The sequence below is a fragment of the Urocampus carinirostris genome, chromosome 13, assembly GCF_059441175.1.
Source record: "Urocampus carinirostris isolate Australia breed hairy pipefish chromosome 13, RoL_Ucar_1.0, whole genome shotgun sequence".
NCBI lineage: Eukaryota > Metazoa > Chordata > Actinopteri > Syngnathiformes > Syngnathidae > Urocampus > Urocampus carinirostris.
Window position 1 is genome coordinate 13080804 of NC_142361.1, and position 27779 is coordinate 13108582.

The 27779-nt window shown below is 40.4% G+C and overlaps 1 protein-coding gene across 2 annotated transcripts in view; it reads left to right on the forward strand.

Annotated features, from left to right (window-relative positions):
* The first annotated feature begins 2727 nt into the window (after nt 1–2727).
* LOC148353766 (glutamate receptor ionotropic, delta-1-like) overlaps nt 2728–27779 on the forward strand; it is a 486866-nt gene continuing 461814 nt past the window's right edge. For both annotated transcript variants that reach the window (XM_088351343.1, XM_088351345.1), the window contains exons 1-2: nt 2728–3403; nt 4413–4568. In XM_088351343.1, coding sequence (XP_088207469.1) covers nt 3325–3403; nt 4413–4568 — 235 coding nt within the window. In that variant the 5' untranslated portion in view covers nt 2728–3324. The remainder of the gene's footprint in view (nt 3404–4412; nt 4569–27779) is intronic.

Below are 27779 nucleotides of genomic sequence, written 5' to 3' on the forward strand. Positions count from 1 at the left end.
TTTTGAAATTGTATTATGAATATTATCAATACATGTAATGTTTTACTGTGCTAAACATTTGCAAATGCAGTGTGAGACATGCAATTCCCTTGCCTCATGGCAGAGGGCGATAGTTAGACCGAGGATTTTGATTTGTCGCACACCTCAGCCCGAAATTATAGAATCCGTGATAGTATTAGCAAGCTAACATCAAGTCAAGTGAGTCAGCATAACAGAGGATTACCTATCTACAGTATTAATGTTTTTATTCAAAAGAAGCAGCATATATACTTTAATACTTTTAGGCAAGAGAGTAACATTATTTCTATGCTAGAGTTTTAATAATGTTTTCTTACTCTGCCAATCAAGTGATGAATAAGATGTAAATTTATTTATTTCTATTTCGGTGCTTCACCAGACACAAACCCCACTAGGTTCACCTACAGAAACCTTGTTACGACTTTTACTTCCTCTAGATAGTCAAGTTCGACCGTCTTCTGGCACACCGCACGTCACTGTGGTCACTTATTTTGAATATTAAGTTTTTATGGTTGGGAACTACTTTAGTCCCTACTTGTTTGGGCATTTTATAATGAATTCCGTGAAATTACTGCTTAATCTGATTCATTCATTGTGTTGCATTCCTCTTTAAAGTCTAAAAAAATAACAGTTGCTTTTCCAATATGGTTAAGGTTATTGTTCATGTGCACTTCCAAACCATCCTAATCGTTGGGGTGTAACAAAACAATTACAGGGTGGTAGCAGATATAATCTAACTATATACTGGCAAGCGGGCTGGCCAACAAATTTATGGGGGGCTGCGGCCACCCCAGGGCACCCCATGGTGGCGCCACTGGCTGTACTTCTCTTTGATTTTCTTGCAGTGTGTGGCAGGGGGCGTGGCTGGCTGCTGAAGTAACAATCCATTATATAAATTTGGACTTTAGAGACAGCACGGAGTTGGTGAATTCTGTATGGCTGGACCCCGAATGCAGAGACGCAAGTCAAAAGCAGTTACAAAGAGCTCATTCAAGTTGATTGCAGGTTCGCAGGCTGTGTGAGGTAGGGACCAGGCTTGCCAGGATCAGGAAACCAGTGTGATAGGAACCAGATCTGAGGAGACCGGGAGTAATAAGTAAGAATAAAATCCACGGAAAGAAAACCTTGGTAAGAGCTGTGGTCCGAGGCACAGATTCGAAATAACATCAGGATTTAATTCACCAGTGGCGTGCTGCTCCGAAGGCCAAGCTTATATAGTAGGTTGATGAGCTGGTGAGGGGCAGATGTATCTTGCTACAGCAGCAGTCAGCCACACCCCGTGCCACACACTGCAGGAAAAACAAGAAGCACAGCACGCAAACAAACTCCCAAAACGTGACAATAATATTTCTGACGCTTTTAACTAGCCAATTGTAATGCTCCCTATAGCCTGTGCCGATCACTTATTGTACAAATTCCAAGAGTGTATCTCAGCTGGATTCGGTCAATAAAGGTTTCGGCTAATTTTCCTGGTTCTTATGCAGACATATTGCATGGCAACCTTTAACCAAATCCTGCAGAGAATACCTTCATGTCACAAACATATTGCTTCATACATCAAGCCAGACAATCTTGTTCTCCACCCTCACCCACTCTTTTTGCACCTATGATGCTTCTTGAGCAGACGGAGTCCAGGAAAACCTTAATTGTCAGGTCCATCTCATATTTTGGAATGGATCAGGATTGATCCTCCGTTTTTGCCAGAAGAAAAAAATGAGGTCTAATGATTTATTTTTACCGTTTCTCCTTCCTTGTCGTGAGGCATTGTCTTTCAAGGAGAGGGTGTGGAGGCCTTTTGAATATTCACACTAAATCTAGTCATTGCCAAGGGAATACACTACGTTTTGTTTTTTTATTTTATTTTCAAAGGCAATGCGCTAAAATAGCTGCCCTGCTCACCTTTTCAATAGTCTATTTTTGTGAGCACATAAGAAACACGCCGAGCTATAAAATGGCCAGCTGTGGCCAGTAGGGGCAGTGCATGATATTTATTTTCCTTTGCAACTTTGCAGGTTTACCGCATGGGTGTAAAACAAATGGTATAAAATGTAATGCATGGCAAATGAAGCTGCTATGACAGAAAATGAAATCAGAGCAACTAGACACGAGATGGCGATGTGTGCCTCCACAGGTGCTTCTTTCCTTTTTTCTTCTTTTACTTCGGCTCTTCCATCTTCCTGCGACGCTGCTGAGATCAACCCACTTAACCCAACAATTAAGAGATATTCCCGTTCTGGTCACAAACTCGAGAAATATCCTTTAATTGTAAGGTTACGACGGTCCTCAACGCTGCTCTCGCTTCCCTCGTCGTGCACTGAAATATTAATGGCAAAACACACATGCACACAAGACAGTTTAAGTAAATGAAGTGATGTGAAAATGTTTGATATCACGAGGCTGCCCTCGAAGATTATCCCAGTCATACCCGTGTTACAGCCACACTCCAGAACCTTCGCGCTTTTCTGTCTTCCGTTTTTCTTTTCTTTTTTTGCTTCTCCGTTTCTTCTGTTGCAACTTCTCCAGAAGTAAATAATCCCTCTTGCACCGGTCGTCCGTCCATGCATGACCATCATCTTTAACGGCACGCACGTCTGGTCACAGTGCGGCGTTGGAAGCGTGCGTAAAAGCTGTGCGCCCCAAATCCCCCCCTCCTCCGTAAACCTACGCGCACGCACCTCACTACCCTCTCTCTCTTTCGTCTCCGTCTCCTTCCAGTCTTTTTCGAGTCGGCTCGTCGGGACAAGCGGTCTGCGCGGGCTGCAGTGATCCACATAGGACCGCGGCGTTGTGATTTTCGCCACAAACCTTCCCAAAACCATCCTCCCTCCCGCCTCCAGAATAATTTGGAATCGTGCGCGCGCGCGCTGCTCCTCGTCCTCCTCCTCTCTGCTCCTCTCCATCCTCCTCCTCTTCATCCTCCCGCATCTTCCTCTCCTCCTTCTCCTCACCGGCCGGCGGTGGAGGGCGGGAGTACCAAGTCTCTCTCACCGGGGCTCGCATGCATGTCCTGTCCATCTCCCTCCCTTCCTTCTCCGGAGGAGCCTTCTCTCGGTACTCCCCATTTCTGTGGCTGTTCCTAACGGCTCTGGACGTCTAGCTGTGTCCTTTTTCTTTTTTAGGGGTTGCATTTTTTATTTTGTGAAGGGGTGGGGAGTAAGGTTAGTGGGTTGCTCCTTCCGTTTGGACGAGTTGGACTACACAGGACCGCTGAGCAGTAGATCTTCTTTCTCTTTTTTCACCCTTTTTTGCTGGTGTTGGTTTTTGTTTTCATTTGTGGATGAGCTGCTTGTGCTGCTGCACGCCGCCATGGAGCTGCTGCTGGTTTGTCTCTCCTTTTGGATATTGCAACGCAACTCGGCCAAAGGGGACTCCATCATACACATCGGTAAGCATTCCCGCCTGCAAGCCACCAGTGCGCACAGGTGGAACAAGACGCTCGCTGCACATTCCTGCTTCCGATGGTCTTTCTCTGAGGCTTAAAAGTTATTCCCTTACTCGCGGTTGCTGCATGTTTGAGTGGCGCTCGAGTCATATAAACTCGCACGTCTGTTTTTCAGCGCACGTTAGGAAAAAACGAAGCGAGTGTTATTTGTTGGTGGGGGGGGGGGGGGGGGGTGGGATGGGTGCGTTAGTCCCAAAATTGATTGAAGCGCAGCTTCTCGTCTTCCTCAACTTCCAGTGGGACGTGACCGTCGTGTTAATAAAGAGCAGCGAGAGAGGACGTCAGTCGACTTTTTGGCCATGCAAAACGCATAGAGAGCTCCTTTGTGCTCTGCACACTGGTTTTGCCCCCCAAAGAAAAAACAACAATTCTCCCCTCTAACCTCATATCCTCCAATCATGAGGTGTCGTTACGCACGCCCACCCATACCCCTGACCCTCATATTTTGAGCTGCATGGTGTTGCATTCTTCAATCAGTGGGCATGTTAGCTACACTGCGCAGGCAGCACTGCTTTCACTTTTTTCCGCAACAGTCTTGGCCAGCAGCAGGTGCTCCGTCATCAGCTTTAGTGCAGCACTGGGACTTCATCCAAGTCGTATTGGCTGATGCACGTCAGCAGGCACCAAATATACTTCTGCTTTCCCGTAAAGAACCCCCTACCAGCATCCTCTCCACTGATATACATCCAGTCTGACAGTGACGCAATAAACATTGAAGCAAAATGATAGATAGATGATAAAAAAGGGGTGGAATTCTATTTATTTAGTATGTTTCACAAACACTTTCTTGAACACATAAGCAAGCGGTCCGAGAGGCCTGAGTCACTGTTCATGTTTCTGCCATGACTGGACCACAATTGCTAATGCTCCACAAACTAAAATGGTGGGCTGGCAGCAATCCAACACTCTCATATTCTGTCACCAACCCAAACTCTCGTTGGTTATGCCACAGGTGCCATATTCGAGGAGGGGGCAGTGAAAGATGATGAGATTTTCCAGCTGGCCATCTCAGATCTGAGTCTCAACGATGACATCTTGCAAAGCGAGAAGATCACACACTCGGTCAAACTCATCGAGCCCAACAACCCCTTCCAAGCGGTGCAGGAAGGTAAGCCCATGAGATGTTTTCAAAACTTTTGCTGAACGACATTGAAAGAAGGAACGATGGCATGGGGGTTAGCGCACCCGTCGCTATGGGTGGGCCTGCTATCCCCACTCATGGCTTGTGTCCCCCACTAGAAGCTTGATCTATTTTATTGTGGGTAAGACTCCCATTTGAAATGCCCTCCTTTAGACTGATGCTTGGCCTCAGGTCTGGGGGTCGGATGCATTTGAAGGAAGAGAAGTAATAAAGATAGAAAGGTAAGATGGAAGGAAGGAAATAAATGTTAGGAGAAAGTGCTGCAGGAAAGAAAGAAATACGTAGAAGAGACGACAGACAAGGAAGAACAAAAAAAAAAACATTTTAAGACAAGGCAATTAAAGTGATTGGGTGAAAAGAGAAAAGAAATTGAATAGTTATCAAACGATCCTAATCTAAAGTTCATAAAAAGGAACAGATGATTAAGAGTGAAAAAGTTCATTCTGAAAATTGCAGGGAAAAAGTTTGAAAGGAAGGAAGGTTTGATGAAAAGCAAAAAATATGGAGAAAGTAAAATTGAAAGAAGAATGAAGGAAAAGGAAAGCATAATGCAAACATTGGAGTGAATGATGAAAAGCAAGAAAGATGTGTTATGGAAGAAAGAAGGACAAAAATGAGGAAAATAGTAGGAAAAAGTAGGACTGCCAAACATTAGAAGGAAATTTTGGGAAATGGAAGAGGGGTGTGTGTAAGGAGTTCTTGCAGGAACAATAGGTTGGATCAATCCAAGAAACAAACAGAAGGCCAAATGAAGAAAGACAGGAAAAAGAAAAAATAGAAGGATGCAAAGAATAAAGACAATTGTATATTAACATTTATGATGTAATGAGGGTAAGCATAAATGTCGAGATGCTGTTTACCAAAGTGGAAATGAAGGATAAGAGGAAATGGATTATGCGTTGCATAGGAAGGCTTGGTATTGCGCCAAGCAAGAGGAAGAAGCCACCCGTGGCAAAATGGAGGGGAATTGTAATTTTAACATTGCGTATTATTTTGCACCTTCTAGTGGTAAAAAAAAAATCATTAAATGAAAAATATATATATATTGATTAGAAATATATGAAAAAAACATGAACTATCATGTATACATGGTCAAGAAATACATATTTATTTCACATAGTGAGTGACTACAGAGAGGCTGGGCAAGTAAAATGGCACCGTTTGGCCACTTTCAGTTTCTGTTGTTTGCTTTCATTATGCTTTGTAGCACTCGTTTTAGGTTGTACTACACAATACAGCGACATCTAATGGTCAACCTTATTCTTTCTTTATTGGGGCAGTGTATATCATGTTGCGACCATATGTCACTGTCCTGTGCATCCAAAAATGATTGCTAAAACACTAGGAGAATATTTACTATGGAGATTCAAAACGAACAAACTGCACCATCCCTCTCATTTTTCAGCCAAGACCTTTGCAAGCTTTTGTTTGTTTCGGGTACCACTAGGCGCAAGATAGCCTACCAATTTGTCAACCTATTCAAAATAAACAGATAAGAACTGCTTGTGGTTCTTTAGCGCCGCCCTAGTGGCTCTCTGGAGCTTTTTCAAAAATGCTTGGAATAAGAAAAGTCATGTCATGTTTATTTGCAAAGCCCTTAATCATAAGGGGCTGCTTAGACCACCACCTCACCATCCCCTGATGTAAAACCCACATGAGGGCAAGGAAAACCCCAAAAACCTCAACATGAGGAAAACCAAGAACCCTTGAGAAGGGACAGGACATTTATTATTTGAATATGCTCCTTGTCGTCGGGAAAACACATAGGATCATTTTTTACACTTTTCAGGGCTGTAATGTTGTTTCGAATAATTATGAAATTAATAACTTAAATGCATGAATCATTGTTTTATTTTCATTTCAAAATACTTATTTAAATCTTTTAGTATTTGCAGCACAAGCTCTTTTTGTTTATTATGATCTTTTAGTCTGTCACCTGGTGTTATACAACCAAAAAGAGTGCTAAAAAGCACAAGGAAAATTACAGACTACAGAGAATGAAGGCGACAAAACCTCACAAATTTTAATTTTCTGATTTTTTTTTTTTTTACCACTAGGAGATGCTACACATTGTCCCTTTGATACTTTGATTATGGATAAGTTGAAAATAATATCCAGGATGAAGTTATCAACGATGGGAGAAAAGGAAGAAGGAAATGAATGAATGAGGGAAATCAGAAGGATGTGAGGAAAGTAGGTAAAAAGACAGGCAGTCAAGAAGGCAGGGGATTTTTTTCCGAAAGGTCTGAGGAAAGCAAGCAGAAATGGAATAATTGTGTGGTTGCAAATGAAGGAAAGCACGTACATTCTTCTTCATGTTCCTGTCAGGCATCTCAGCGTTTGCGTGTGAGGAGCCTTCTTCTTACGCACAACTAGGTGGCGGCAATGAGTCGCACCTCATCAGCTTCAAATGAGCAACAACACGTTTTGATTTCATGTCTTTAAAGTCCTGCTTGCTGCTTACTCCTTTTATTTCTTCTTCTTGGATTATGTGATATGCGTACCCACCGCTGCAGCTTGAGAAGTAGCTTTAGGATTGTGGCTATGAAAATTTCGTCCTCTGAATGAATTATTAGGGCTTCTAATGGCTTGTGGTACACATTGAAAGGCAGTGCGCCTTTGGAGACCTCGGCCACTCATCACTATTCATGTTTGTCTCTATTCACAAGGCTTTCTGGTGTCTTGACAAAAATGCTCGATAAGGGTCAGCTCTGCAACCGCACACTATAAAATGTATTCACCCTGAGAAAAAAATAATACTTGTAGAACAGTAATTAAATGTAGGCCCCCATTTACCTATGTGTGTTGGTTTTCATTTGTAGCAGGCATGTTTTCAGCCATCTAGTTTTTCATATCCAGTGTGACTCAAGAGAAAACAAAGTTATTTGTAACACGCTTTAATAATCTAGTTAGTGTGTGCACATTTGTAGTTACGGCTGCTATGAGTACTTTTAAAATATTTACAGTATACCCTATTTTGTTTAGTTTATGTTTAGGCCAACGCCCAACTTTATCCATAAATAAGCAACATCACACAAACCACATGGCTCAATAAAAACGTGCCCAATTGGCCCCGCCCAATTGGCACAGCTCGTTGACTGATTGGCTTCCCTCCTATTTAAGCTCAGTGATCTCACTTACCCTTTTTCAGTCCGTCAACGAACCTCTGCACCCGCAGGACGTGTGTTTTGACTCAGTACGGTTTTTCTTGTGTTTCCTGTCTGGTATCGTTCCCGTCTATTTTGTCCTGTTTAATATCGATCTCCAGGATTGTTCCGGGAATTTTGTTCTGGCGGATATCGATCTCCAGTGTCTGGTAGCGTTCACGTCTAGTCTGTCCTGTTTAATTTTCGATCTCCAGTGTCTGGTATCGTTTCCGTCTATCTCGTCCTGCTTGTTATCGGACTCCAGTGTCCAGTGCCTGATATCAATCCTGTCTGTCCCGTCCCATCCGGTATCGACCCCATCTGTCCAATATCTGCTCATGCAATTGGTATCGATCTCGTCGACCTCTGGCTTCCTGTCATTCCATGTCAGACTTCTGCCTTACGTCTTCCACTCAACGATCGCCGAATAACTGGCGTTTGGGTTAGCGTGCATGACTGCCCCATTTCCCGTAAAATAAAGCTTGTGCGAGAAACGTCACGCATCTGGGTCCTTCTCCTCTTACGGTTCTTGACATTTAATCCTTTTAATGATATATTTTATTTCCATTAGGTTTTAATCGTTATTTTCTTTTTCTCTCGCACTCCATTTATTTATGGCGTGGGTTACGTCCCCAAAATAACCTGTGATGGGTGAAATCCGTGATATAAAAAAAGTTTTTTACAACTATTATACAAATACATTGAAACCTACTAACAAACCCTTTGTACAGGCTTAAACGTTTGTTTTTCAAATGGATGCTTTGTGTAAGCGACTGTATGGTCAAATAGTAATCAGCCGGCCGGGAGACTGTTTAACAGAATGCAGAACACAATGCATAATTTATTGATGAAGCAAAAACTGTGAACGGCGTTGTAGCGAGAGATTTCTGAATAGAGATTTATTTTGACACTATCGAAACAGTGCCTTTTCTAATTTGTTCAAAAATTGCTTTAAAAAGAATAGTGCTAAGCCCGAACTTTTGGAGTTTCTTGCATCTTTAGCACATAACGTGAGCACTCTGCAAAGATAATTTGTCGCTGATATTGATTCATGGCCTATTTCCTGAGATGACTCTCACGGTTGGTAGCCTGAGTGAGTATCCATCTTAATTACACTCCCAACCGTTTTGGAGCTGTTGTGAAAGCGCCAGGACGTGCGTGCGGTCGGGGGTACGTCAAGGAACGATCGATTGGTACCCCGCCCTCGGGCGGCTTTGAGTGACAAGCAGGATACAATGACCTTTGGTTCTGCCCTTTTGCCAGTCGCCACCCGCCACGGCGAAGGGCGAGGAGAGGCTCTCGGAACCCACGCGAGATCTTTGGGGAGGAGCTCGCTGGATGAGAAGGAGTTGAATAAACATGAGTAGACATGTGAGCTAAAAAGGGCGCTGATGAGGAAAATGTGCTTGCCAAGTGAGGGGGAGGACTCGCTGTGCCACTCTTGTCCTTATGTGGCTTCCTTGTGTCCTTGCCTGAAAACTTTCAGGTCCTCTGTGAACCACAGCAGGACACTTGAGTGCACAATTTAACATTGCTTGCACATTTCCAGGAAGTATTTTTTCATTTTTCTTACCTAAAGCGGGGACGTTTTCTGCTACATTCCAATATTGTACACAAATTGAGTAAAATGTAGTGATTTATTTATTTATTTATGTTTTAATATTTGATACCTGCAAGGGAGATTGCATAGGACAGGCATGCCAAACATTTGGCCTCTATATAATTTCTATCACAAGTTATGATTTTGAATAAGTGCAAACCAAGTGCTTTCTCTGGCCACTAGAGAGCAGTAAAGGACATACTCTCACGTCCAGCCTAGTAGTCTAATCCATTGTAGTTTAATCTTATTGACCATGCACTGCTAAAACTTTTACATTGCATTTTTCATGCATTTTAAAGCACTCGGAAAATATAGGCAAAAATCACATTTTTTTCATTGTTCCCCCTTGAGTTTGTATAGCATGGTGAGTTGATTCAGGTGCAAAACTGCATTCACTCAATTGTAAAATAAACCAGTTAACGCATTCCATGCCAAACATGAAAATAATTCTCTTCATTCTTTGTGAATAACGGTATTATGCTCAGAAAAGTTTCCTTGTCATTCAGGATTGTAATGTGTAGGGTAGGCTAATAAAATAGGCTACAAAAGCAAAATACTGAAAAAATAAGTATGCCAGAAAAAATATGTTTACATTCTCTTTCTGATCCTGCCCGCCTGAAAATGGATGGTGTGGATGCGGCTGCAGAGCCAAATTAAGTTTGAAATCTCTCTCATGGTATGCCAGAGCATTATTTTGTCTATTATTGCACACTGTTGTTTGCTATTTTGACGATTACGTACGATTCACATCATTGTCCAATTAGCCAATCATGTCCTTTGATATTTACATCCTTATGGGCGGATCCACTTTTGTAACCAAGAAGATTAGATAAAAAGAAAGGGCTCAGAAGAGTACTTCTGGAAGACGTTAGAATATACTGTCTGAAGTTTGGACTCTCCTGGTCTCCTTGCAAGTTTTTGGGGCGGCAGTAGCTCAGGAGGTAGAGCGATCGTTTTAGGATTAAGGGATCCCAGTTGGAATCCCGGCTTGTCCGTGTTACATGTCGAAGTGTCCTTGGGTAAGACACTGAACCCCCAGTACCCCCAATAAGCAGGTTAGCGCCTTACATGGCTGCACAGATCACGGCCGCTATTGGGAAATGTGAAGCACAATGTAAAGCGCTTTGGGAAGTCATTGACTTGAAAAGCGCTATATAAATGCAGATCATTTCATTTCATTTCATTTCATAAACTGCATAGATGTCTTCTCTCCTTATTTTGAGTGTGTACTAAACTTTCCACTTATTAATTAGGTTTATATTTGTGACGTTGTAGGAAATATAATAAATCCCTATATGATTGCAGTTCTCTTTATTAAAACTGCTTTTCTTCCTTAGATCAGCTGTTTAAAGCACATTTTTTGCATTAAGAACAATCATGAGTCACACTGCCCAAATGGCAAAAAAACAATCCTGGCCCAGTTTAAATTTTAAACAATATCTAGTCATTATTATTTTAATAATTATACCATATATATATATATATATATATATATATATATATATATATATATATATATATATATATATATATATATATATATATATATATATATATATATATATATATATATATATATATATATATATATATATACACATACACATACATATAATTTATATGTATATAGTGTATAAATGTATGTATATATATATATATATATATGTATATATATATATATATATATATATATATATATACATACACATACATATAATTCATATGTATATAGTATATATATATATATATATATATATATATATATATATATGTGTATATATATATATATATGTGTATATATATATATATATATATATATATATATATATATATATATATATATATATATATATATATATATATATATATATATATACGTATATATATATATATATATATATATATATATATATATATATATACTATCCGCTTCCTCATCGCGTCATTTCTGCGTCATTTTCTCGTGTGGACCACGGGTATAAAAGCTCCCGAGCCGGTGTTGTGCCCAAATCCGACTCCTACGCAACACCCACACCGCCCCACCCCCTCGCGTGACTTTTTCATTCACGTTAACAAACGCATTTTGAAGAATACGATCGCACTTTATTGTTTAAATAAACGCGTTATATAGACTAGGATCTCCCAATTGTTATAATTAGCTCGCTTTATAGTTTTAAGGGTTATTGGTCTATCTTCTTTATCCATTATCCATTATCGATCAGTTCATAATACGCTACAAAGCTTAGGAGCCAGGACTCTTACTCTCAGCCAAAAGGCTAAGCTAAGGTCCTAGCAATAAAGCCTTGCTGCGACCATTGCGAATGCACCGAAATATTTATTCGAAATTAAGAGAAACTACGCTGACGGGGATCCATGTTCACCCCCTTGACGTCACGAGCACAACTGACGTGTGCTCGGCATTCGCGCTGTTTATACGCGGAGAAAGGCGTTTGACTGTCACGCGCGTAACACGCTAATTTCACGTAATAACACCGCGATACAGGCGCAGAACATGCTATTACCATGCTCCACCCACGATTACCCGCTGAAATTTCCCGTCCTACCCATGTGTAAGCACGCCCTGGCCGCGGCCAGAGCACGTCGTTCCGCGTCATTTCCTCGTGTTGACCACGTGTGCGGCACGTGTTTTAACACGTGCTCAAACTTTTGAGCAGCTCAAAAGTTTTGAGCGCGGCCAACCACGTGAAAATTTCCGACCGCGAGTAAAGCACTGCTCTATCTCGTCTATATGGCGGTCTCTAAACGTCCAACAGCGCCCAACAGCATCTGCTTCACGGCCAGATATTTCTGGCCGTGGCATCGGCCCGGTATTGCAGTACCTCCGGGAACGGTGCATTCGCAATGATCGCAGCAAGGCTTTAGAGCTAGGACCTTAGCTTGGCCTTTTGGCTAAGAGTAAGTGTCCCGGCTCCTAGGCTTTGTAGCGTATTATGAACTGACCGATAACGGATAATGGATAATGAATAACGAAGATAGAACAATAACCCTTAAAAACCCCAACCCCTCAATATGCTCGTGAAAGGTTGTGTGCCCGCGCTCTGAAGAATTGAGCAGCGCCAAATAATTTCGCGCTGCCACCCGCGCGCGAATATCCGACCTCGTGTTGAGCACCGCTGTATCTCGTCTGAATGGCGATCTCAATGCGCCCAATAGCGTTCGCCTCAAAGGCAGAAATTTCTGGCCGTAATTCAGCCGCAAATGTCTGTGTGACCGGCCCCTAAGACACATACATGTATTGGAACTGTCTTTAATGTTTTTGATAACAACGTAGCAGACATAGTTTACAATGAGCACTCTTGGATAAACTTGCAATAAACACTTAAAATAGAAAAATAAGAAAAAGAATGTCAAGATAAATAGGTCAAAATATTTACTAGGTAGTGCTTGGAGACTGGCCCAAGTTGTAAGTGCATCAGAACAACAGTGCAATAGAAAATAGAGCAGTGACATTAATAGACATATATTTCCAAAATCAGAGTCATGAAATCAAATATGAATACACCTTTTTTATGCATGTGCTAGATATACACTTTCTTGTGTGCTTGTTTAGGGTGGTGATGGCCCTGTGGAAGAAACTGTCACTGAGCCTGTTATCCCTTGTTTTAATTGACCTGTAGCGCCTAACAAAGGGCAGAAGGTTGAAGAGGTAGTGGCTGGGGTGAGAGGAGTCCGTTATAATGTTTGCTCTGCTACAGTAGCACAAGATGGCAGTGTCTTCCACACTGGGTAGTGAGTTGCTGATGATTTCCAGGACCACGTTGATCAATCTCTGTAAGGTTTTTCTTTCAGCACTCACAGAATACAGCACTATGATGCTCTGTACTGTGGCTTTGTAGGGGGAAACCAGCAGCATCTGTTCCAGGTTCTTGTCAAGTATGACTTCCTTGGAGTTTGTGTTTTTCGGTATGAGATTATTTTTCCAAACACCACGTTATTGGTGTATTATTCGTGATTGCATGGACCAGGTGGCTAAGCTAAATGTTATCTATCTCATGTGAGTGCGAGCACATAAACACGTTACAATTTTGTGGTTACTCTTCTTCTAGGTCAGATTTTTCCCGTGTAAACAAATCAAACTGCAGGCCTTCTTATTTAGCAACTTAAGCATTAGAATAGGTTCAAAGAGCATAAAAGCAAGATTTTCATCACAAACTATTATCTTTAGTAATAATCGAATTGTTGCTACTAATTAGATTAAAATGAAACATTCCCCTATGCACACACCACATGGACTCACTGGTTGAGAAAAAAAACACTCTGTATGGAAAATTTGAGTATAAGGAAATTAAAAATAAGAGAGCTTTTTCAAAGTCAACTCAGTTCGGCTCCAATCGGACTCCACAACAGGGGGTAGTTGCATGCTTTACATGCTCCAATGCTTTTAAAGTCTCACTAGGGAAGCTGATGCAAAAGACCAAGTGGTTTATCGCGATTAGGATTCCGAGATTATTGGAATTATTGATGGACAACAAAGAAACATGCAATATTTTCCTGAAAAAAACAAACAAAAAAAAACGGAATGGTCCAAAATAAAATCCATCACACTCGTCTGAAACTTGTGTTCTCTTTGGGGAGTCTGCACAGGAGTAAACTTGATGCATTACTGCCAGGAATCTAACATTCGTCTTTTTTATGGCCGTATCCCTACCGCTCTGAATACACTTAACAGGATGCAGCCGCGTTATTGCACAAGGATGCAACGCTGCATTGACTCATATGCTAACTTTGCTTGCGTGGATATCCCTTTGCCTGCCAGTATAAAAATATATTGTGGTATTGACAGGAAAAGGTAAGCTAGGTGACCCAACCCTTACTTACTTCTAGTTTCAGTTTGAGTCATGGCCGGTTCGGGTCGCAAATTGCCGTACTAGTCGCTCCTTAGAATATGCATTCTTACTTTGGGTGTTGGCTGCCCCAAGTAAACGCTTTTTTTGCTCTAATAGATGGTAAGTGGGTTAACACGGTGCATGATAAAACTATTTGGATCTAAAATAATGAATTTTGATTGGGAAGTTATATTGCCAGAATAGTGATTTTAAAAATACATTTGATTTAATTGGTAATCAACTAATTTTATGTGACTAAACAAAAAAGCCCATTTTTATTGTATAGTGGTCACAATAATAGCATTAGCAGGCAAAGCTTGTCTATTAGGACTAGCTAAGGACATTTTAAACCAGTACATAATGGGGGTGGGTGTTATGTCAAAAATATACATGGTTATTAAGATTATTAACAAAATATTTTCTTTTGATGGTAAACAAAATGTCTCAAAATATTGACTTCACAGTAACGAGACCAATTAAAAAAAAAAAGAAAAGAAAAAAAAAGAAAAAAAACCAACATCGATATTCCAGGCTCCCCAAAATTAAAGTAAGATATTGTTAAATTCATTATTCAACTTTTCCCGTCTTCCGTCATAATTTGGAGTACCGGAGACCAAAGACACATTTTCTTGACAATGAGAAACCAACTGGCGTTCATTTTAAGATGAACAAGCAAATGACCCAGCGTTGCCTAACATTCTACTTGGGAGAGGTTGTTGGGGCTGTGGTTTGTCAATCAAGGTTTTGGTTCGGATAGAAAATTGGATTAGGATGCCTTGAATAGTCAGTAGTCGGGTATTGCAGTCCCCAATTTGGCTGCCAAAAGGTGTTGGAGACCCCACAAAAGCAATTGTGTATATACTTGTTGGTATTTATTGGGAGTGCCTTGATGCAAATTCTTGTAGACACTCGCTGAGGCCTAAAATATAATAGTGTAAATTTTCACAAAAATCTGTTCAGCCGTTTTGAAGCCTATTAGTCAAGAACAAACGCACGCACACACAATTTTAAAAAGTAGTTTAAAATAGATAGATATTTTTACATATAAACACAGGCAGACATAAACAATTACTATTACATTTTACTTACCACTTTTCCTTTGTCTTTTCCCTATTTGTCCTCCTTTTGTTTTATCTCTCCTGTTGCTCTGTTAATATTTGTTTAAACAAGAAATGCTAACAGCCATGCCCACACACCTTCATTCAGTAGCAACAAGTGAAGGACTGGCAATTGACTCACAGGGCCCCATTAAAGGAGTGTGTAAAATGGTCTATCAGAATTATACCTTGGCTGTTTTAATTTGCAAGAAAAACATATGCACTTTGTCTGAAATATGTTGGCCCTCTGAGGGAAGCTAATGCTGATGGAAAGGGACACTGCTGTGTGCATTTTATTATTATTTGAATGGTAACTGGTAGACCAGGAGGTAGGCTTTAAAACACTGAAGTATAAGTTTGCTTCTTCTGTGTTACTCATTGTTCTTCAGCTCAACACTAACAACTGATGAGTAACTTGTAGGTGTTGTACCAGTACATGGTTTATTTCTGTTCCACGAAAGTGAGAAGAGATTTTTGGAACACAGTGGAATTATGTGAGTTGGTGTAACAGCATGTGATAAGAACATTGACTGACTGGAAATGATTGAATTCCTTTGGGAGTGCAGGATATCTCTCCTTCCAGGGGATCCTGAATGGACATCTTCGAATCGGCTTTGAGTGACAGGGTGCGCCCAAAACGGTTGTAAATGCAGGACCACAACACTGTTGGTTTTGATGAACACTGGACAAAGGCTAGGTGGAGTGCAGATGTCTGCCTTTCAATTTTTGAAATGCAGCACAGTGCAAGAAACAGGTAGTTTTGTTTAAGTTTGCTGTCCAATCAATCCACTGTATGGCCATCCATATCTGTATTAACAAAAAATATGAACACAAAGTGTCAGGTTAAATGGCCCGTCCACATTGTCCAAATCATAGGTGTGAATGAGCGAGTGAGTCGTCTGTTTCTGTGTGCCCTGCGACTGGCTGGCAACCAGTTCAGGGTGTCCCCTGCCCACTGCCCGGGGATAGCTGGGATGGGCTCCAGCACCCCTGCAACCCCATTGAGGATATGCGGTGCAAATGATGAATGGACGGATGAACACAAAGTGAAACACAACATGACACAAGGATTGTATAGCGTTTTTAAACAAAACATGCAAAATACATCAAGATATCAAAATTGACCTAGTGCCCTTGAAGTGCGCTACTGGAATCACCTTGCGCCAATTAACAATAGGTGCAAATTACAGAAGGGGAAATAAAATAGACAAAAAGGAAAGGGTTTTTACCCGCAACACAGTGTGACAAACATGCAGTGGTGGATGAGTTTGATGTTCGATCACAAACAGATATGTTAATACATTCATTGTGGCTGCACACACAAAAATAAGCATACTCAAAATTTGAAGAAACGTAAATTGAACAAAAATAAAGACAAATATGAAAGCATAACAGTTACAGGACAAGACAAATCAACAAACGATTACAAACCATTTATTCAACATACATTCATTCAGACACTCAGATGATGTGTTCGTGTAGGTCTGACCGGAAGCTACCGGTCAAGCAAGTCACATTATGCACCGGTGCGTCACTCCCGCTATATTTTAACATTGTATATTACACTCTGTTACATTTGTGTAGAACGAAAAAGAACGCTAAAAAACAAATACAGGTACATTTCTGTTTCCGAGGTAAACGATGCCGGTGTGTTCTCTCGTCAAGCGGCGATTGAAAGTCACTTAATGCAGGTGGACGCTTGCTACTCCGCTGTGTGGTAATTTGTTGAGTGTTCTGCCCCACCGAGTCCACTTTACACCCTGCGCCTCCGACGCGTCCGCCTGTCAAGGTAAAACCAAGGACGGTCTCATCCCCCCAGTTCTGAAACGTCTCAAACTTTCCTGCCTCCCTTTCCCTGGCTTACTCTGCGCGCAATCTGTCATGACAAAAGGTGAAAAGACGCTTCATTTGAAGATGTCTGCACGGGTAATTTAGCCCGCCATCTGATTCCTCGGGTTTATGACAACTCATTACTCGCCGTGCTCTAAATGTGATGGAGCGTTGCCCGTTCACTATTACTGTGCCCGTGAATTTAATAAAGCCTCGTAATGGATTTGTTTGGGTTTGATGTTTTTTCAAGAGGCTCGGGCACAATAACGGGGACACTGCGGAACGTAGCTTTTTTTTTCTCCCACCCGGTTAATTACGCTGCTGTTATTTTAATCCGAAAGAAGGCTCTACTGCCTTAATCAGCTAAGTGAGGCTGCGGCAGAGGGGGTGTACCTTTCACTGCTTAATCTTCTCTGTGTTTCTGAAGGGTTAATTCTGAGATCATTGGCGGGTTGTAGGGACAGCTACAAAGGACTCATTTACGAGCCTAAACCATGGCCAAAATATATATATTTTTTCATAAAGTAGGCCTCTATATTACTTTTTTAATCGCAGCATCATTCCTCCTATTTATACTTTAAATATTTGTGTGCGTGTATTCATTCTCTGCAGTATAACTCTTTATAAGACTTTGACCACTCTATGTGTAGCAAAATTGGGTGGTCAATACATTATTTTAATAATCATATCAGGGGAACAGAATGAAAAAGCTTTTCAGTCTCGTAATCTAAAAGATTGACTACATAGCAATTTTGTGTAAATTATTTTTACTGATTTTTTAAAGTTCACTGTACTTTAATCAAGACACACACACACACTTTTAGATATATGTAATTTTGTTTTTACTAACACTTTACTGAAGAAACTTGAACATCACACAAAGAGAGCAACATGAAACAGACTGATAGGATTTTGGATTTTGGCTGGTACTATTAAAATGTAAAGCAATTACTCCAAAACATTGAAAAATATCGATTTTGCAGTCCATGAAAGTTTTAGATTGATCAGTCCAAAGGAAAAATGTATAGGCACACAAGCATATAAGAAACTAGCGGTGATAAAATGATCAACTTATTTAGAGAGCCAGGAATTGTTTTATAGAATGACAGAAATTAAATATTATTTGCACCGAAAACAAATCGCTGTAAAACATTTACTTGGTTTACCTCAAGGACAAATGGTGTCTCGACCTGCTCAGGTTTGTGGCCACATGGAGTCTCGGCCTTCTCTGCTTCTTCTTTGCGCAAGGAACTTTCAGTTATTCAATGATCATGAAATTTAAGAGCAAAAAAAGTATTGATATCGGATTGGTATGGATCGATACTACCCTGTATTTACCTGGACTGGATCGAGGCCAACATTTCCACTATCACGCGCCCCTAGTAACTCGGTGAGCAAACTATTTTCATGATTATGTTGAATAATAGCACTAAGTTACAAGCGTATTTATGCACTAGCCTTTTAGTGTAACTACTTAAAACCTGGAGAGGTTCGAAGTGAGCCAAAATAAATTAAAAAAAATACAAGAATTAAAAGAATGGAAAAAAAACCACTACCTGAATTTCAAACACTCTCTGCAAGGTCCTAAGAGATTATTAACAGCAAAAAGTGGGGGAAGAGCCTTGTTTATGAAGTTATGTTCTAGTCACTAACAGGGTTGGGTAGGGGTAATTTAACTGGATTACTTTCAATTACTTTTGGATTACTCCAATACCAAATATGCTAATAAAAGACAAAAGAAACTAAATATGAATAACATGATGACTCACAACACGTGGTAAGCTTTCTCTCCTGGCTTTGATCTCTTTGATCTCTGGCAAAACTAACATAAAATGCGACAGAAACAAAATGAAAATAAATCCAAACAGCTTGCCAACATCATTTTTACCGTTCCATGTATTCCAAGCCTTACACAAAATTTTGTAATTCTATTCATATTTAGTTTATTTTGTCTTTTATTAGCATGTTTGGTATTGGAGTAATCCAAAAGTAATTGAAAGTAATCCAGTTAAAGTAACCCTACCCAACCCTGGTCACTAACAGCATTTAGTAAAAACAGCAAAGTAAGTCTGGCCTTTTTTTCATTGTGGCCTTTGGACAATTTGTTTTCTATCATTATTAGGGGTGAGCGACTCTGGGAACTTTTGTATTGATCTGATCCAACTAAATATTTTTATAACAACAGGAAAAAAAAGTCTAGAAAGTAAAATTAAAAAAGTAGCAATGTAATGAAAATACAAATATAACAATATCAACTATATCTTACATTGCAAAATATTTTGAAAATAATTTCGGAAAGTGCATATAGTGTAAACAATTCAGTTTCAAAACCACATAAAAAATACTAATGCAATCATTGTTACAAAGCAAAAGTGAAGAGTGTCAAACAGAAAAATCAGCAATATGACAAGCACGCCTTTCTGGCTCTGATGCCATATTAACAACTAATTTTGTTCAGAACCTGTAACATGTTTACATTTTTAGTTGCAACACATTGCTCTCATTAGGGTGAACTTTTTTTTAGTTTCTGGTTGGGGTTTGCACGTAGATTTAGCCCTTTCCAGCCCCAACCATGTAGGGAGAAGTGCTAAAAGTGTACCTGTCAGTCATAACCCAGGCACAAACCTTAGAGTGGCCAAGGAAGAGAGGACTGTGCTGTCTACTTAGACTGGCGACTTTTGAAGTAATTAATAGATCTTACAGTGATTGTATTCAGCCAATCAGAACATGAGGAAGATGAAAGCTCGCCCCTTTTTGTGTCACACACAATGCATGGAATGCCAGCGGCTTCACGATCAACTCAACGTGCATAGGAAACAGTTACTTGTTCTCCAGTAAGTGTTTTTTTTTTGTTACGCTGCTGTTGGGTTGGTTGGTTTTCAGTGAGACAAGTTACTGCGGCCGATTTAGTCGCACTTTTTTTGAATACATCACTGCACCCTCTTTAGCATACCTGGTTAGCATTTGACAAAAATAAATACAAGCCAAGGTGTTTTTTTGTAATTTAAGTAAAACATGTAATATATCATATACTCTAAATGGTCTTCCTTAGAGACTGCCAACATTTTGCATCCATCGTTGAAAGGTTATTGCGTCTTTGGACACCTTTGATGCCATAAATTTAACTCTGTATATAATAAATGAGACCCTTTTCTACTGTCTTATGAGATAAGTTTGCGTCATAAGGAAGAAATTATACAGCTATGCTTTCAGGAATGGAGACTAAAGAATCGCTGGCTGTTTTGGACGCTCTATTTGCTTTGCGTGTGATACATAGATAACTATGGTGGGCGTGGCACTGTCTGGGGGATCTCTTAATTGGTGGAGGAGTAACAAACTTAGGACAATAGTATTGATCCGATCCAAGTACTTGCTTAGTGTCCATGATATCGACATTTGGATCGATCTGCCCACCCCCTCCTACAAGGAGCTTGGAAAGTATTAGCAGCGAAAAGTGGGGGAACAGCTTCATTCATGGTGTTATATTCTAGTAACGCAGCAATAAGTAAAATCAACAAAGTAGAGTTTGGCCTTTTTTCGCTCTGGGTTTTAAACAATTCATTTTCTCTATCTTTTTTAAATTACGCAACATTGTATGTAGATAAAGCCGTGTCTGTACCCACCAAAGGCTCAGACAGCAAAAGCAATGGCCGCCACTTCCGAAGATGTTTACCTGAAGCGCAAACAACTCTGCCAGTCCTCGCCTCCACATCAGCTTCAATCCTCCAAAGAACGCTTGCATGCGAGTAGGTCGCTCAAAGTGCCGTGCGGGCTTTATGGATCGGTTTCTTCACAAGAATACCTCGGCTACATGTGATACAGGTGGGTTATTGTCACGAAGAGCTGTAAAGTTTGCTCTTGGAAGCGATTGATCCCCACTGGGTTTTACGTGTTTGCGTAGCTCTTCCGTCCATGGTAAACAAACGAGGCTTCTACACAAACACGGGAGATGTTGACTCATTCGTCGAGAGAACACCTGACATTTGCTGGCACACGGTTTTGTTTCGTGTTATGTTTCCATCGCTATTTGCTGACGAGTTAGAAGGAGAACACAAAACTGACATTTAGCGCCAGAGGTGGGGGCATGGGAGAAGTGCCATGTAACATTTCCCATATCCTTGAGTTGGGGAGTCATTTTGAAGGAATTGTTTAATTCGGCTTCCGGTTTTCTGTCTTAGTGTTCATAAAACTGTAACCCAATTAAAAATGCACCATTTTATTTTGAAAACTTCTTGATTTAGTACGGGAGTGCGTGCAGATTTTTCTGGCTTTATTTTCTGGTTGTAACAGTCACTTATCTGCACCGCTTATCCCCAGGTGGGTCGCTGGGCTGGTGGAGCCCTACCTAGCTGTCGGGCGAGGTGACACCATGGACTGATTGCTAGTAACAAGGCAGTGACTTCCATATTGGTTAAGGATTGTGATACCATTTGGTAGATGTAATCACAACTTACTCTCATTCTTTAGTTTATTCCACAGTTGAATGTGAAGCTGAGAGGCCGTGTGCCGATCCTGCATGCAATGCTATTGCAGGAGTTGGCAACCCAAAATGTTGCAAGAGCCATTTTGGAACCCAAATAAATATATAAATATAAAATGTGTTTGGAGCATGTCACTTTAAGAGAGTTAGACACTGGGTTTTAGAAAATTACATTCATGGTCTTGCAGTCAACCTTTAAGGATACATATCATTTAATAACCAGAGTGCATTAAATTGTCCATTTCTGCTTACATATTTAGCATTTCTACTGCCCTGATTTCAGTGATGGAAAGGGGGAGCCACTTCATTTGGCTTAAAGTCAGCTGCATTCCACCCAAAATAGTTGCTTTTAAACAGAAAGAGGTTTAGCAAAGTTGTGTTAGATATTTTAATCATTTCTCCTTTCTCAAGTAAAGGGCTTCTAATCAAACTTTGATTTTTCTAGAGCTTCTTGAGTGAGCAGGACACAACTGGAATGTGAAGTAAATTTACTTTTGTTCATTTCAAGCGAGAACTTCTCTCCCTCGATTTACTGTGAACAGTGGAACCCCTGCTACTTTCAGCCACTTCTACGCCTGATGGCCCCTGCTGGACTTCTCCGGCTGTACTAAAAGGCGCCTGGAAGTGACATTCGTCTGCGACTCCACTCGATGTCCCTTTTCATGCCCATTCAAGCTTTTGGGCACCGTGATGTTTCCCGCAGTGTAACAGAGCCTGTTGATGCATGGTGATGGTGCAAATAAGGCCATCTTGCTGTGGACTTTTTGAAACTGTGAGTCTTCATAGTACATTTCTTAAACATATTATTATGTCTATCAGAACTTAACATGTACTAAAACCTACGTCACTGGCTATTAGGTTACAAAAGCAAATCCGTCCTAGAGGGTGCAGAATAGTGCCAATAGTGACAATGATGTAAACGGTCCACAATAGTCAAAACAACAAAGAACACTGTGTGATATTCAAAATAACAAAATGGCATCCTATGCAAAATCCTTTGTGGAGTGTTCATTATAAAAAAAGAATAAACTTATCATCGGCTAAAACTGGCAATTTTCCTTATATGTGTGTTTGACTTTTGCTTAATTAGACTTATGTTTTTTTTAATTCACATTTTTATCTTGATTGTTTCTGGGTACCAATATCTACGCATTTTCGCAAGTGTGTTTTTTTATCCATAATATTGAGGAAACACGTTTAGGGAAACATTCATAAAATCTTTCTCCAGTCAGTAAGTACCTTAAGAGACGTGGAAATGGATATTAATTTTGCTTTCAAGGTGCCTTTTATGGCAGGGAGAGGCAACACAACATCCGCTGATGATAGATTTTTTCCCTCCTGGTTACGTCATGAAAGCACCTTGAATGGCAAGAGGCCGTCTGGTGCCAGCATCAGTGGAGGCCATTCACCCACACCGCCGTGCCACTTTTGCTCAACAAACGTAGGATTCCTTGGTACATTTGAGGGTTCGGACCCAGTAATATGGGTAATGCAAAGTGCTAGTTTGTATGCACTCGTTCATCCCTTTGTGCCTCTATTTGAATCATTTAAGGTGGCATCTGCAAGGGTGTACTTCGACTGCTTTTGAGTGAAGTTGTGCATGTCACATGACCTGGAGTACACTTTAAGCTGGCACCGACTTGTGCCTTTTTTTTCAGGAACATCCATAGTCAGCAGTGTCTGCTAAGCTGTATCTGAAAATAGATTGGAAGAGATGGATAATGTGTGCCAAAAGTGGAACGTATGGGGGTCAAGGTAGTTGCATGCATAACCTGCACTGCACTACAAGCCCAGCTATGAAACTTACGAGGACAACAGGGTGGACCATCCAAAATACCTCACAATGCCAAATTCAGCATCGGTTTTTAAAGTACTCCCCTGAGCCCTTTCTTTTCATTAAATCTCTTTGGTTACTGTAAAGTATTTTATGTAATTACAAATGATAAATGACATTCACAATAATTTTTTCATGGAACGGGCTTGTATCTACAATATCTCGTATGTAGGGGTTTTCGCTTTGATTTAATATTTTAAGTGTTGAGAAGAATTATTCCGTAGTGCGATGAGTTAACAAATTTGTATCTAGATGTCCCTACTGCTTAACTATAAAGTTTAGTTTTGAGATTTCTCTGTTTTTGTCTGATGAACCAGAAACTCGCTACAAATTATTTTGATTTAAAATAACCAATTTGATATCTTGGACTTCTAATACGAACGAATTAATGAATTAATAGAACCAATCCAACACAAAACAATTTGTTAATGCATATGATCAACAAAAAACAAGAGAAACAAAAAGGGACACTGGAAAATACAATCTGTAAGAAGGTTAATTTACTAGATTTAAGGCATTGGCTTAGGAGGTGGAGCGCTTGTCTTGGGATCAAGAGATCGCATGTTCGATTCCCGGCTCTTCCGTGTTATATGTCAAAGTGTCTTTTGGCAAGACACTGAAGCCCTAATGCCCCCGATAGCAGGTAGTTGCCTTGCATGGCTCACACTGCTATGGTTAGTGTGTAAAAGGGAAAAGTGAGAAGCACATTGTAAAGCGCTTTGGGAGGTCTTCATTGACTTGAAAAGCGCTATATAAATGCAGACCATTTATATTTTAGAAAAAAGAAGCCAAAAGGTTCTCATTGTAATGCTAATCAATTCGGGGAGATTCCTCCGTACAGAAAATTCCACAAATATTTTCCCCAAGAACCAACAGTATGAAGTGTGGTTTAAACCATCACCTTAGAAGCTTCACTTTTTAAAAGCCTTTTGAGGGAAAAAAAACATCTAAAAGGATTGGTCCCTGCATCCCCTTCACAATGTTACAAAAATGCATGAGGCAAGATGAAATTCGACTAAAAAATAATAATACAACACGAGCACTGAATGAGGTCTCTGTGGTGTGAAACACATGCTAACTGGGATAGGCTGATGATGGTGGTGAGCGGTCTTGCGGACCCTCCCCTCTAGTGGTAGCGTCTGTAAATATTTCGTAATTTGTCATGATCTGGTGCGCTACTTTCCCCCAGAAACCCCTAAACAGGTTTGGATCTAGGAACAGGTCTGTGGGTTCTCCACCTAAACCCCTTCATATATGACCGTTTGGATTCTATTCTTGTTTGGGTCACTTCCATTCCACACTACTTTTGTCCTATTTCTATTACAAGTTTGTTTTTTTGTTTATGGTTTGGAAACTTTTCTAGTTTTAAGACTTGTTTTGTTGTTTTTTTGTTAATAAATATCATCCCTTGTTTCGCATACCTACCTCTGGCTTCTCCATTTTGGGTCCACCTCCGTCACCATTCCAAGTTTGGATTTTATCTCGAATGTCAGGCACATTTTTTGCTAACAAGACGAGGATTGCACGATTTTGGTAAAAACAATAATTGCGTTTTTTCAGACTAGATAGATAGATAGATAGATAGATATATACTTTATTCATCCCCGTAGGGAAATTCACACTTCCAGCAGTCTACCCCGTTGTTTATTAACAGATTAACATGATGCCCGAGGGTGCTTGTAGCGGAGTGGATGACGTCACGCCAGTCCAAAAGTTCGACATTCCTGCGGCAGATGGAAATCTTTTCTTTGTGACAATCCAGGGATACGCCACCTCGTGCAAGTCCGCCTCCTCTCCGATTCCCCCCGGCTTTCATGTCTCTGTTTAGCAACGTTGAAGCCGGATTTCTCCAGGTGGCTCCGGGTGGCTACACGTTAGCGTCCGGAATGCTAAACGTGAGCCACGTTTCCGCAAAACACAGCAACTGCGCTCCCTGTGCGCTTCGATGTTTTAAAAAAGCACTCGATGATCTTATTTGGTCGTGAGTTCGCATTTACCATGATTACGGATGGTACCGAAGACTTATAACGCCGCTAGCCGCTTCGCTAGCTTCGGCTTTTCTTCCACCATGGGCCCCTTCATCACGCCGGCACGAGAATTCCTCAGGGCAAGGAGTTGAAATACACGCATTTCTTGTGCGTTAAAACCCATGTCCATAGGATAGAAGTAATCCATAGTGTAGTTGTCAAAACGGGAAGAAAAAACACCGAAGATAGGAGCAGACAATAAAACAATTGCAATTTCAAAGCGATCTGCGATTTTAAAAGAAAAGTGAACTTTCTTCATTTTTCCTGTTTTTTCATGAGTACTTAAGCCTTGGATATACGATCCACCAGTTGCTCCATGAGTGGGGTTGATAATTACTGGGGAAAAAAAAACAAAAATACTAATAGCATCATGTCACACAAATGTTTTACAAGGCATACCTTGATTATGACAGTACTATAACTCTTTAGTTTTTGAAGATTTTGAAGAATAGTTACATATAGGGCATTTTCGATCCCACTTATGCATCCAAGGGGGAAATACTAGTGAGATTATTTAACCCGCCTGCGAGCCACCAGGCTTTTAAAAAACACAGAGGTTTCTGTCTGATGTAACCAGTCACTGGTCTTTTTGAGTCTCCAAATGGCCACTTTTGGAAAATGTGCAAATCACTAATGATTAGTTCTTTAGATTGTGATCAAATTAGACCTGAGGTCAGGTAAGGCTTTGTGCATTTGTCTTAGACGTTTTCCAGCTAAGATGTCCATACTACACTCATCTTGTACGTAATTGAAAAAACAAATCAAGCGAGAAGAAGAGCCTACTTTTTCTGTGTCTTCCACTTTATATTGCTGATGATAGTAGTACTTGCATTTCAGTTTGGGACAAAACTTCAGATTGTTACCTTTTAAAAAGAGACACAAAACCGCTCAGATTCACCAAACGGTTCAACAACAGCATTCGGTGTCCTTGGATGGAGATTTTAGGTGAATTTTACAAGATCATTCAGAGGTGAAATTGAAGTAAACAGCGCCCATTTCTAGGGAGCTTTGTTAGGGTTTGCTGTCTCTAAATCCTTGAAAAAAAACACAATTTCATTACTTCGATTAGATTTCGGTTGGTCGTGCATCTCTAAAAAACTCATATGAGATTTCTTATGACTAGAGTACCTCGTATGAAGAGGGGCGAAGGCATTATGTTTGGTTAAGATCTACGCATTATTGCATAAACGGCAAAAGTATTCGCTTTGAGTCTAGTTTCAAAAGTAAACATATGTAACATGGATCCTATTTATTAATATGGTTATTCTCAAATATAAATTTGAAATACAGTAATGTTTCGCCTTAATTTGGCTTTGTAGTGGTGGCAAAAGATGCGTGGGAGCAGCTTTCTGAAAAGAAATGAATAACAAGAGATTTGGGTGTTTATTAACTTGACAGGAAATGTTGATTCATTCCAAACCTCAGTCAGACCGGCTTTGTAAATGTCAAAATTGTGGAGAGGTTTCAATACAGGTAAACACGGCGCAAAGCATGCAACAGTACGAACAAAATACCACAGAAATGAATTATTTAACGGAGGAAGCGAACGAGACGAGCGCAACACCCGCCTTGCTTTTGCCTTGCTCTGTTTGTTGTAATCCGAGCGGCTTTTTTTGCCACATATTTTGAAATTGTGAGAAGTTGCTTCAGCGTCGCGTCACTGCCCAATTAGAGCCAACAGCCGCCGCATAGAATTCCCTTGCGAATTTTCACACAAAGTTTTCGCTCGCAGACGTCAAATAGGCTGATTTTCAATCTACTGCTTTGGTTGACTTGCATATTTGAATACAGTTTCTTGGGGGACGTCAGTACACGAATGGGTAATTCATAATAAGGAACATGTCCAAAAAATAATGAATAGCCTACAGATGAGGAACGTGTCAGAACTGTATTAAAGCTTGCCCATCACACACTATTGCCACTCAAAAGATGTTTATTTAATTTTCTACCTCAGTAGAAATTCAAAATTGACACTAGAATTATCAATCTGGACTGTAGTAGTATTTACGCTCCTCAGGCAGATATATCTACTGTTTTTAAGTATAATTTTTCTTATTGGAATGCATTAAAAAACATGCATAAAAAATAATTGAAATGACTTTTAGATCTTGTCTCAATGTTGCACCACCAATGATTGAGCGCCCGACATCGGTACCTCTATCAGTCCTGTCTCATGCGTCACTCACGGCCCATTGAGCCACAGTGTTTTACATAAACACCCACGGGTGTTCAGCCGCTATCGCAAATCTGCCAATGTGATATCTCACTCCCGTCGTTTTTACCGTGACAGATCCGTAACGAGGGCTGTGACAGACGT